General features: G+C 41.1%; 1 protein-coding gene across 7 annotated transcripts in view; it reads right to left on the bottom strand.

Annotated features, from left to right (window-relative positions):
• The window catches only part of znf536 (zinc finger protein 536), a 208,303-nt gene that overhangs the window by 41,537 nt on the left and 152,821 nt on the right, over window positions 1-13,945 (bottom strand). For all 7 annotated transcript variants that reach the window (XM_037095381.1, XM_037095383.1, XM_037095376.1 and 4 more), the window contains one exon: window positions 8,840-10,603. In XM_037095381.1, coding sequence (XP_036951276.1) covers window positions 8,840-10,603 — 1,764 coding nt within the window. The remainder of the gene's footprint in view (window positions 1-8,839; window positions 10,604-13,945) is intronic.

The raw sequence follows: 13,945 nt of genomic DNA on the forward strand, positions 1-13,945 counted from the left end.
AAGGGGAAAACCACGCAAGCTAAACAATCGCTACCAAAACTCTCAGTTGTTAAGTTCAAGACTTCCTGTTTCGACTCTGACTTACCGTCCTTGCTGTAAACTATATGCTCTTCTTATAATCCGTCTGCTTATACAACTGCTCATGTTTCTTGCCCCATGAGACTTTGTTATAGGGATGTTGCCGCGTTCCCAGATCTTTAGCCATTACTATGTGAGCATATAGCTACTAAAAAAAAAAAAAACAAGGGCCGGAACGTGATAAATCACAATGATCATTAACTAAGAGATGACAATCCTGCTCTTTGCCTGAGTATCTCTGCGCTGTCGCTGATGAGTAGTTGCCGGAAGAATCCCAGCAACGGTGTAACCTATTGAAGCTGACAACATTACTGAAGCGAAGGAGTACAGAGGTGGAACAAAAGATTTTCAGATGTTTCTCAACGCAAACCGTGCGGATATACAGGACTTTGTGTCCTTGTTGCTTTGGTGTAGTCTTGTATTGTCGACATGTCTACACTGAACATGGGAAGGAAGTAGAAATAATGGGGCAGCCACAATGAAAGGACAAAAGTATGAATGGTTTTGTGTACACCACCTGAAAATAGACTTTTAACCCTTGACCATTTAACTGCTTGAGTCTATTAAGCAAATGAATGATGGCAATTTTGAAACCCACCTATCCATGGCCTTAATTTATCCTCAATACAGGGTCTGTGGTGTGGAGTGAGCATGGACACCGCCTGCCCCCACCAGGATCCTCTGGTGTCAAACTGCTGAACTTTCAGACCTACATTTAAGTGTACAAAATAATTTCCGCTGCGCAGGTAAGCTATCCGTCTGGCTCATTAGTAAACACGGAGGTGTCTGGGAGCAATAAGTACCCGAGCTCTTTTGCACTTGTCAAAGCATTTTGTGTGAGTGTTTATGTGCGTGAGTGTTTATGTGTGTGAGCGCATGTTTGCTGGAGACAAACAGCAACCAAATTCATGGTAATTAACCACCTGATGAGGACAGTATTATTGGCAATTACCAGGTTTTGCATTATCACAAGTTTAAGTGTGTGTGTGTGTGTGCGTGTGGGTGTGTGTGTGTGTGTGTTTGTGTGCGTGTGCATGTGTGTGTTTGTGAGTGTAAATGCACGCATACAGGTGTGTGAGCCTTGATTGGACACACATTGCATAAAATAAAAGTGGTGTTTTTTGAGGATGGAGTCCCGTTGAATGGAGAAAGTGATGGCGAGTGTCACTAACGCCGCGGCCCCTCCAGCTAAAACTCATGGGTTTTTTTTGGTTTGGCTCCCCCAGTTAAATGTTTGAGCTTCACTGTGTAGAATGATACATGTGCAGAATTTGACACTAGCTGTTTTTACATCCTTTGCTCAAAATGTTGTTTTTTTTTTTTTTCTGTGCTCACTGAAAATCTGATTTTAAAAGGCCGGCCTGACAGCATGAATTTTGACATCACAAATAGTTTGTGTGTATTCAGTGTACACAAGCGGGATGTGGAAACTGTGAAGGAGGAAACATCTTGTGTCCAAAATTTGCATATTAATATTAGGCCATTTTAATGAGGAAGAAGGAGTAGATGCCTTCTTTACAAATGCCAGTGTTAAAATTATACATATTCAACATATCAGACACATATTATTGTTCAAAGCAGACTGTTTGTTTTTATGTCTTAATGTCTTTCACATTTTTTTTTCCCCCATAAAGCTACATTTAAGGAAAATGATTTATCGGATTATGAAGACGTATATCTAAAGTTGCTCTAAAGACTCAACCTGGTAGTAAAAAAAAACCTTCAAGTGCAACTTTATGTAGAACAATTTTAATCATATATACTGTATAGATAACAATATTAGCCAGTCTTTGACAAGAGTTTGCCCCAACTTCCTTAATTTACTAACTGTTCTTACACAAGAACAATTTCAAAAAGTTCATTAAGTCTTTGTGAAGTCCTCATATTTCATTTAGTTATTACTTGAATGAAATGGGATGAAATCAACAACAAACATACTGTACCCATAATATAATAAGTTGGGTTAAAAACAAAGGTTTTTATGAAATAAATTGTTGAAATGAAACTGGATCAGAAGAACTTTCTGCAGCTGGTAGACGACATGCATCTGAGAAATCATATAATAGGGAGCATTTCGACAACGAGGAGGCATAGGAAGTGATTGCAAATGAATCAGTGTCAAAACATATTGTTAGTGTTTACAGCCCTGATAAAAAGTGACGTGCAATCCTATCAAATGTTCGGAATCAAATGCAAACAGTGCGGTTAACTGAACCTATTGTGAATTACTGTGAACAAATCTCCCTGGCAAACAGTGTCTCGGGTATGGTGTGAAGGTGTAATCTATGAACTGCTCTTAAACATTTTAATACACCACTGTAGGCCTCAAATTTAGGAGTATTTTAAGTTAAAATAAATGTGACAGATAGCTTTTTTAATGTGTTTGCGAAAAGAGATAAAAATGACAATTAGTTGCGCATCAGTTTAGTGGATATTTGGGCTCGGCAGTTTGAAAAATACAGGCCCAGGCTCCTTAATGTGTCATAATTGCGAGTGCTGTTTGTGTGTTTACATGAAGAGACAATGTTGGCTACTGTTTCTGTGTTATACTGACACCAGCATATGTGCGGCGCGTGTGTGCGAGGCTTCAATTGTTGTGCCTACCTTTCTTCCACTTAAACCAGAGAAAGTGAAAATTACACCAGTAATGCCAACTGTGATCCACTACATCTGCGCTTCACAGTGAGCCCACCAATCCCACCATATGTCTTTAATTACAATCAGTGCTTTACACAACTTCACACACACGCACGCACCACGCGCGCACATGCACACACACGCGCGCGCGCGCACACACACACACACACAAATCAAGTATCTGACTTTTATCACATTTGTCTACACTGTACTCCGCGAGCATGTGTCTGCCTCATCCATAAGCACGCAGATGTAGCAATGTGTGTGTGTGTGTGTGGTCTGTACATTTCTTGCACTTTGTTCTAATATGACCTCAGCACTCATGGATTCATGCACAGTGAAGTCAGGCCGGAGTGCACTCCCTCTGACAGGGTAATTGGCCACTAGTGACACAGTTTGTACTGTATTTAAGATGAAAACTTCCTTAACCCAGTGCGCCCACATGCAGACACACACACACACACACACACAAACACACACACACACACACACACACACACACACACACACACACACACACACACACACACACACACACACACACTCATGTGCACACAACTTACACAGTTACAGACAATTTAGGGTTGGAAGACAAGTGTTTCATTGTGTCTCTGCCTTAACCTCACAGTTTTTAAAATTTCTTGAGAGCTCTCAGGAATCTTTGAGCAAAGCAAAGCTGTTTTTCATCCTAAAGTAAAAAAAAAAATCAACATCATTTTTTGTTATTACTCTTTTCAGTGCGTTTCAAGAGTTAATTTTTACTAAATTGTTATAATTTGCCTTCGTCTCCACAGTCTGCTCTGATACTGTTTTCCTCAGTTAAATTTTCTCTACTTTGCCAAAAATGGCTCTCAACAACTATGTGCTGCGAATGATTTCAATCAAATGTGGGTATGGTTACCTCAAAGTAACTAGCACGCAATGTAGTCAGGATCACTGGTCCATGTTAATGACGACCACACCCTTGTTTACATAAAAAAAAAAAAATATTAAAGCCAGGGTCTGTGGAAAACCTGGTGTTTCTGACAGAAACTTCTGACAGAAGTGTTTTGGGATGAGTCACACATGTCACAAGGTGGACTTAGGCCTGCTAGAGTTCTTCCTGAGCTTTCAGCCACTGTTCGCTCATTGTCCTGCTTCAGTGTCACCCCTCTGTCACCCTATTTGCATCACACAACAATTGTGCTGTCATCGAAATATTGTCACAATCACAATATAGCCGAGTATATTATCCAAATCCCGAGAAGTATTTTTTTGATAAAGATAGAACGTGTAACACAGATATAGAGAAGCCCTGGCCTCCGAATCCTGTTTTCCAGATGAAGGAGAACATGTCTGTTTGATGCAGACCCAACAAATGTCAAATTGATACTGTTTTCTGCCAAAAAAATATTATTCCAACTAATTGTAAATCGTAACATATGTTGGAAAACATACATACTGTATTCATCCTCTGAAGTCTTCAAAATTAGATTGTTTTCACTGTCTAAAATACATGTACAGTAGGTAACTCTCTGAGAGTTTTTGTCAGCAACAAACACCAACAAACTACAGCACTTATGAGGAGAACTATCGAGCACAATGTGAGAGCACTTGTGAATTGGACGTGATGGGTCTAATTGATGTGAGAATATAGAGCCTTTCCCTCTCTCCTTTCTCCCTCCTATCCACTAACTCTCTGTTTATGTAGCCTACTTCTCAAATTGCGAGAGGTGCTCAGCTGTGAGCTCTGCCATTTTCTCCTCTGGAATCCTCGACGTGCCCATCTAAGTTCCACACTTCTTTCAGAGCCTTCCTCTCCAGCTTGTCAATCTCAACCTTCTGAAGTCCTGGTCCACATTTAATATATTAAATGAATGGGGGTTGGGGGGGGGGGGGTTGAGGTTATGTAAGTAATACGATGTGAGGAGCAATGTTCGCAAGCAGTCGTGGCATGTACAGCACTGTTTGAATAATGTAATACTTCATGTTTGATAATGCATGGCTATAGATAGGTCTCCACTGCAGCCAAGTATTGATTGCGTTAAGCACATCTACAGTACAGCAAATGGTGCGGGTTCATATCAATCTTTACACAGCGTACTGTACCTCAGTAACCAGATACCTTGTCTGATTACAGAGACCTCAGGGCCACTGCTGCTGTTAATGACATTTATTGATAAATCCAATTCCTGGGCCAATTTAGGGAGGTGTGGTTTAATACTACAGACGTGTGAATATGTGTGTGTGGATCTGTGTATGTGTGTATCTGTTATGTGTCAGAGTGCAAGTAGATTCATGCGCATTGTAACCCTTTTCCCCTCCTCTGGGCATACTAATGAAGAGACGGCCACTCCAGACGTACAGCGCGTGCCCTACAACAGCTCCCACAGATTCAGGGGAGAATTTCGATATTAATGATTTATGCTGTATTTGCATACAAACCTAATGCAAACCCACTCCAGATAATCACATTTTGCCAGGTCTGAATTGAGTTTTGCGGACGTCTTTGCTACCCCCACCTTCTCCACCCACCAAATAACAGTGGAATGTGTGGCTGTTGCTCTTCAGGCTGCGGGTGACCCCCAACACAAGGAGTTTACAAGTGGACACATAAAGAGGGACTGTAAAAGTGCATTTTACCATGAAACAAGTGCGCCTATTTTCCCATCCAAGCTTTAGCATACAAGTGTAGTATGTGTGGCAGAGCTGGTAGCAGCCACAGTATGAGTGGTGCCAGTAGTCACAATGGTGATATCAACAACAGTGGTAGAAGTGCCCGAGTAATGAATTTTGGTAGCGATTCTAGATACAGTTTCCATTTAATGCTGTGTTATGCTTCTATTCAATTACATTTTAGGGGCAAATATACTCTTTAACATTGTGCATCTTTTTAGCCCTTCACAAGGCTATTTTTTTGCAGTTTAAGTTCATTAAATATGAGGCTATAAAACTACTCAAGAGAATACAGTAGGCTTACTTAAACATATTTGGTAAGACTTTACAATAACCGTCATCAATAAATGTTATATGTATAGTTAATTAAACTTTAGTTAATAGTTATTTGACAGTCAACAAAAAATGTAATATTTTAAATACAGTTTGTAAAGGTTTATTAACACATTGTAACTTTAAAATGTTTATGAATGAGCTAAACACAGTATATATTAACCATTTACAATAAGTATTATAAACATCAATTTCAACTCTACAATAAACATCTGCTTAATATGGTTTATAAAGCATTTCAGTATTTGATGACAGTGAAATGACTATTAAAGTTACTGAAGGTTAATCAACTACACATTTGCAATTTATTGATGATGTTCATTATAAAGTGTTGCCATTTATTCCCATGCATTAGTATCAATAATATCATGTCAAAATATATCATATAGAAAGGGAAAAATATTGCTACATAATACTTGTACATCAGTGCTTTACTTGAAATACATCTTGCTGCCAATCATCAGTTGGCAGAGTGGCAGTGAAGAGTCTGTAATAGTGGCAATCATAAAGTGATCATAAAATTACTAATAATGATTATCGCTATGGCTTTGGTTTGGAATAAAGACATCGAGTCCATCGCGGGGTTAACACTGATAGACAAACACAGTCACACTCATACCTACAGGCCTACAGGCAACCAAGAGTCTTCAGTTCATTTACCACTTGAATAGACTGTGAAGAAACCTGAGCTTCTACATACCGTATGTGGTGAGAATGAGCCTTCACACTACTCTGGTGTCCTCATTCCAAACTATCATTCTGGTTCATAGAGAATTCACCTTGTCCTTTACTACAACGATGTGAAAACATGAAGCTTTTGAAAACAGTAATGGTAGCTGTGTGGTCCATTCCACTTGCTTACTGGGAGAATGCCAAAATCAAAAATCCCATACCATGTTTTCACTGCAACGTTGCAAATAAGACAGATTGTCATAGCACACATACACACACACGCACACACACACAACCGTGCTGCTAACATTCTAGTCATTGATGCCCGAATGCCAGGTGGCTGAGTTTAGGTGGGTCACACATTGTGACGAGAACATGTTCAGGAAATTGTTAACTTACTAAAAATCAAAGCTTGGCAATGCACTAAAGGTCTGTCTCTATGCCACAAAGCTATTATGATTTTATACAGCTAACATGCTGGATTTGCTCACACAGAGTGGTGATTCGTCACAGTGGTAGAAATGATTAGTAGATGTATGAAGTGTATTGGAGAATGCATATGGGGCACTTCGACCACAGCTGTCCTCTCCACTTCAGTCATTGATTTTATAACAGAAAAGAAGTTGCAATTGCATGCAAGCATCAAGAGATCAGTGTTTAAATACACAAAGAGTGGTTATTATCAAAGAAGAACACATTGTCGATTGTATTTAGAATTTCCCAGCCATAATTGCAATGCTTCTTCATCCATAGATACATTAATGTTTTATATGGTATCATCGTATTGTATACACAGATAGCTGGTGACTGGGATGAGGTGGAGATTGGCAGGGTGAGTTTTCTTAAAGTACAACTCATTTTCCAGCACATCATAGCATGTCTTGATTTGACCTATCATTATCTTCATCAGTCTCTTTTTTTAATGGCAGTGCCATCCTAGAGATCTGAATGTTGAATATCTATGTCTTGAAATTTGGAGACATGATAACTCATATGGCTTTCTAATTGCAATGAATGCCTGACTAAGACTAGGACAAACTACCAACATGTAAGAAAGGCTTTTGTTCCACAGAGAAAGCCTTATCTATAAAGGTCAAGCATTCCTAGTAGCAGAGGGAACTGCCCACATTACATAGTTTGCTTCCACAGGCATTCTGATTAGACAATAAGTAGGACATTCTCACACAAAAGCATTTCTACATTAAATGAAACATATATCAATCTCATCTGCTTAAAATGCCTTCACCATGTTAAGATATGCAGAGAGCATGGTTCCATGACAACAGACAATATTTTGTCAGACGGAAAGGTCAGATAAACATATGTAGCTGCGCTGCTTCATTAACAAAGAGGTCACTATTATTGGGGGGTCAATTTTTATGTTTATGAATCTCAGCCTGTAAACATGAGCTCTACATTCTGTAGGCAAAATGTCCAATTATTTTGTAATCCATAAATAGAAATATATGTATGAATGTTGATTATCTATGTGGCCATAATAGACCAAAAATAAAGATTTAAAAAATGGGATTTCTAGATTAAATCTGACAAAATCTCAACAATTTGACGGAAGAGTCAACATCAGGCACATCAGGCACTTAAAATCAACCTGTTTTGCATTTTTTTGTGTGTTATTATTTTAGCTAGTATTTATTAGGTAGAGGGTGACTGCATACTCATTCATTTGCCTCAGTGTGTAATAGCAAGAAGATGCCAGTAATGGGATAGTTGCGTATCAGATTTAGAAAAGTATCTGTGATGTGTATAAGTCAGCGTTTCAAAGCTCAACACCAACTTTGGCCTTTTACTTTCTTCTTATAGAGATACTCTAGCAACTACCCCTAAACAGTGAAAGAGCCTTGTAAAAGATGAGGGAAAAAAAGAGCTTCCTTCTTCAGTCTCAAGGAGCAGCTGTAACCTTAGCAGAATCATGAAAGTTGACAGTTCATTTTTCACAGGGTCATAGATCGACGAGTCTTATAAAGTAATGGGCTTTTGGGAGCCAGCTTTATGAGAGCTAAGATAGTTAAGAGACATGTGCAGGAGGTGGCACAGGGAACTGAGGTCCTGCTCTGACTCATCCAGGGTTATTCCCTCCATGCTGTGGAGCGGGAGGGAGGCGCTGCACTCCCAGTAATATAAACGTGTAATAAAGATTAATCTGTTGCTAGTCGCCAGGCTGATAGCTTCTAAACTTGCTTGAAATAAGGCTGAAATCACTTCAGAGCCAATCTCAAGACCTTTAGCGAGTGTCTGAGATTCCTTTGTGGGTGTCAGGAAAAAAAAAATTATTTGTGTTTGTCTGGTGTGTCTAGTGTTTATGTCTATGCAGCACTGAGAAAATGTAATTTGTGTTTCTAACATGTGTGTATTCATGGCTTTTTATGTGTGGGGTTGCTGGTGTAAATATATATTTGTGTGCTTTAAAGCAGTTACAGTGACAGTGGGGGTTAAATACACTCACCAGGTGCATCTGGCCTTTTCATGCCCCCTGTGGATGCTCCACCTCCCAGGCCGTTGAATGCGGGGAGGTTGTCGTTGCTGTAGGCTCTGAGGACAGACAGCATGTTCATCTGCTGCTCGAGGTGGGTCTGCTGCTCAGCCTTCAACAGTCCTGGAGGCCCACCAGGGGACAGGAGGCCCAGGCCCTGCTGCCATTGCTTCTCCAGTGCCAGAGCTTGGTTCTTGGGATGGGGAACCAGAGAATGCGGTGTCATGGCAGACGAAGATGTTGCCAAACCAGCTCCACTCCTTGGGGGCAGGCAGGAGTCATCTTGGAGCTGTTTGGGGTGGTTCTGCAGGTGTTCTGAAGCTGGACTTTCTTCTTCCTCTCTGTCCATGTCCATTGGCCCATGTTCATCTCTTTCTTCCTCCTCTTCAGCCACTCCTCCCTCCTCTTCCTCTTCATCAGAGTGATTCTGTTGCTGCTGTCTTTTGGGTGTGGTTGAGGGGGTATCACTGGCACTGCGTGCACCAGCCTTTACAGCCTCCTCATCTGATCCAACCTGGTCTTCTTCAGCATCTCCACAAGAGCCCCTCTCACCAACGTGGTCATCCCCAGCTGTAGTTGCTCCTCCAAAGGCCTGGTTAGGTAGGTCAAGACTCTGCTCTGGTGGGGCTATGAACCCTTGGTTTGTCCTCGGGGATCCATCATACATACCACCAAACCGTCGGTAGAAGTCACTCTGGAATGGGTTGTAGGGCTGGTCCATGTGGTTGTTCCAGCCTCCCTGGCTTTTCTCACCATTTCTGTCTTCATCTTTGTCAGGGGCCACACCAGTGGTCTTGGTGTTGGAGGAGTGAATGGTGGAAGTGATGGGAGAAGCTTCGCCATGAAGTTCCTTGCCTGTATCAGACCGCTGCGGTTGGGCCTTGCCCATGTGGTTGGCCTGGAGGTGCAGAGCCATGAGCTCCAATGAGGAGGTGGAGAAGGAGCAGAAGAGACAGCCATGCCATGCCACATTATCATGGATGGTGACTGAGGAGCCAGGGAGAGATCCAGATGCAGACTCAGGTCGGACTGACACAGACAGATCAAGTGGTTCATACTGGGACCCAGGTTTGCCAGGCACTGAGTTCTGTTTGGCTTCAGCCTTATCCTCTCTTTCCTGGTCAGAAGAGACAGCCCGCTTTGCCTTGGGCTCACCGTTATCGTGGTAGAGATGGGCCTGGAGCTGGACTGGACTCTGGCTGTCCTTCAAATCCTTCTTCATTGAGCTGAGGACAAAGTTGTCCATGAAGGCCTGGAGCGAACCTTGAAAGTGGACCCCATTTCCCATCATGCTTTGGTAAGCCCTGCTTAAGTCAGAGAAGCTATCTGTTGCTGTTGAGACCATGGACGATGGGCCATCAGCAGTCTTCATGTTCTCTGCTGAGGAGGCGGAGTCAAAACGGCGGTCTCCACGCTCCCGCTCCCGATCTCGGTCATGCGGAGACATCATGCCAGCCGATGCCCACTGGTGTGGCAGCAACGGACCTGCCCTGAAGTCCAGGTTGGAAGGCATGCCCTTGAAAACATTACGTAAGACATCTGGTCGGGCAAAGATGCCACCACTGGCTGCCTTCCCATGATCCTCCTTGTGGTCAGAAGAAGGGGTGTGGCCGGCGGATGGGCCTGAAGAGGTGGAGCCATTTTGACGCTCGCGGTGGTGGCGCTCCAGGTGGTACTTCAGACTGGCAGACTGGGTGCCAGCATAGTCACAATGAGGGCACCGGTAGGGTTTCTCTCCTGAGAGGCCAAGAAAGAGACAGAGAAACACAAAGGGAAAGACAGGGAAAACAGTGAATAATTAACCTGATTATTAGATTGACTGGATATCAAAATCTATTTATTGGAGCAGGGAATGTGGACCCTAGGGTCATGTAACCTCCCTGAACAAAGGAAATTAGGTCAAATGGGTAGAGCTCACAAAAAGATATGCATTTCATTAACTAATGTAAAAAAGAGGATATTTTGCAATTGCCTCACTTATTAGTTGGGATCAACTCCTTAAAAAAAGGATGAGGAGACAAGTGAATAAATAAAAAAAAAAATAAATAGAATTTTATAAATAAAAAACTGAATGAAATACACTATATATGTATATATGTATGTGTATATGTATATATACATATATATATATATATATATATATATACACACACACACACACATTAAGTGATAATGAACACAATCCAGCGTTCAATCAACAATCCCATGTATTTTATCTTCGACAGATACCAGCTCTGTTCTTCTTGATGTGTGCGTGTATTACTGTGTGTGTGTGTGTGTCTGTGTGTGTGTCTGTGTGTGTGTGTGTGTGTGTGTGTGTGTGTGTGTGTGTGTGTGTGTGTGTGTGTGTGTGTGTGTGTGTGTGTGTGTGTGTGTGTGTGTGCATTAGAACGAGGGTGGGGGTGTGGAGTAGGCATCTGAATATGGGTCGATCCAGCTCGATCCAGCCCCGCCAAGTGAGCCATCACTCACATCAACACCATAAAAAACATTTCACCATATGGTGCCTTCAGTCCACTACAAGAGATAATATTTTCAACTGACAACAAAACTGTCTCGATGCTATCTGTGTTTGCACGAGGAAGGGCTGGGGATGAGGGTGCGGCTGAGTTTCCGTTTATGTGTGTGTTTCTGTGCATCTGTGTAAGTGTGTGTGTATGTGTGTGTGTGTGTGTGTGTGTGTGTGTTTGCATGTGTGCCTGCAGTGGGGTCATCATGCTTCTTTTCTGGCCTTGTTTGCTGTGAGTCCTGTGCCTTGGCGATGAGAGCGCAATTTCTCGGACATTCCCTATTTGCAGTTTATCTTGAGAAGCATAAATCAGGCCCGGCATAATATTTGCCAGACGACTGCCACACTGTGGTGCACCGAGAGCAAAATATGCCTGATACGCTACGATGCAAAAATAAGTCAATGAGTATAAAAAAATAAATAAATAAATGTGTAGGCAACATATGTGAACCACATGCTTGTTGCAGTGAAGCACTATGATAAAGAACAATATGATTTACGACAGGACACACAGATCAAAGATATTTATATAATGGTAAAAGAGGGGTGAATCTGTCATGTAACATTTACATATATTTATTTATGCTGCACATCCATATTCATGAATATTCTTGATAATGGTATAACACCAGCATTATTCTGAATTATTCCAGAAGTGGATCTTCCCTTGGAATGATACTTATGTTGAAATAGAACACATCCTGCTAGCAATTATAATAGGCTTGGAGTCTGAGCCAGATTTGGATTCATTAAACACTGAACACGGGGGGAAAAAATGCTAAGCTTGATTTATATATATATATATATATATATATATATATATATATATATATATATATATATATATATATATATATATATATATATATATATATATATATATATATATATATATATATATATAATATGCACATTAAAAGTTCCAAGAGTGGAATCTTTGTTAAAGGTGACTATGTGAAAAGAGAGAGGGGCCGGTGGAAAAAGAAATAAAAAGGGATTCTTTAAGTGTTTTGTGTGTATGCACATTTCTATATATACACTGGATGGCCATAAAATGTTTAGATTATACACATGGAAACCATTTTATAAAAAGGAAAAAAAGGCATTGTTACGCAAGGCTGGTTTGAATGATTTAAGTCGGGCTGTGTAGTAAATCATGGATATAATTAGCAAATGGCATACTGCTCAAGTAATTTATCATTATTTAGAGGGCACCATTCCAGAAAAAGACTCTGCGATCTGCAGACCTACTGCAGAGTTCTCAAATACAGGGCCACAAACACCAACTCAATACAATATTGATACAGGAGAGAAAAGGATAGGAGGGTATACAAAAGAAAATTGAAGGTGGAAATGTTGAAGTGAGGAGCAACAAAGAATAAGAGAGGGGGTGGAGGAGTGGGGTGGGGTGGTGTGGGGTGGGGGAGACAGATAGCCCTGACTATAGATAGAAAGACAGTGATTTGATATCTTTTCTCTTACGCTAGAGTGGCTATGAGGCATAGAGTATATTTAAAATAAACCATACGAGATGAGCTTTTAACCCAATAAGTGCTTCTCCTGTGAGCTGCTGAACAGAGGCTCAGTGCTGATTTAATAAGGAAACGTCCCTGATGCAAATGATCATTCTCAATTCCTCTAACTGGACAAAATGATATTCTAGGAGCCAAATTAGACAGAAATTAGACTGATCTGATCTTTTTTCCCCCTCCTCTGTCTTTTCTTCCATTAGAAGAGGTTGTTAATGTTCATGAGGGGAAAATAAAGAGTAATGTACCATCTACATATCTAAAATGAGAATGAAAAGCGCAGAATATTATATGTTTGACGCTCTCCTTTGATGTTGACTGAGTAAGGCAAACTGAAAATAAATACAAATGCTCTCAGAAAGTCGGCGCTTTATTCCAGTTTTGCATTAAAATTAAGCATTTAAATATATCTCGGGCGAGTGCGACAGGCGACGAGACGTACATTTCTGCATCTACGTGTCTGTGTGTGTGCATGTGCGCGAGCACCATTTGGAATGTGTGTGAACACATGTTTATGCATGCTCGTAGGCCTGAGCCTGTGTGTATGTATGTGTGTGTTTGTGTCTTAGAGGGCCATTTGGACTGGCTAAGACATCTGCTCCATCATACGTCAGGGGCCTGGTGTGACATCTGGGGAATATACTGTATCCTGCCTTGCAACATTACACACAATTTACTGCTAAAGGTCATTATGTACCCGTTAATCCACTTTTAATTGATATCAGCGCAAACAGCACAACCTCCCAGCCACATGACAGATCACTGCCGCCACAAAACCAGAAAATTGCTATTTGGGAGTTAAAAATAGAACGGTAAACTTTTTGCTGTTGTCCGTCTTGGCTTTGCCGAGCTACTTTGGACATTTTGTTCCAGACACAGTGAACGACAGAGGGGCAAAAAATGCACAGCAGCAGCCTTCTTAGCTGTGACTTGAAAAACTACAGCTCATAAACATCTAAGTGACACCTTTGTGGCTATAAATCTTCCGTCATCTGATTGCTGTACTGGGATCAGCTCCTCCGCAGTATGTTTGCACTTCAT

This window comes from Acanthopagrus latus, chromosome 4, assembly GCF_904848185.1.
Source record: "Acanthopagrus latus isolate v.2019 chromosome 4, fAcaLat1.1, whole genome shotgun sequence".
NCBI lineage: Eukaryota > Metazoa > Chordata > Actinopteri > Spariformes > Sparidae > Acanthopagrus > Acanthopagrus latus.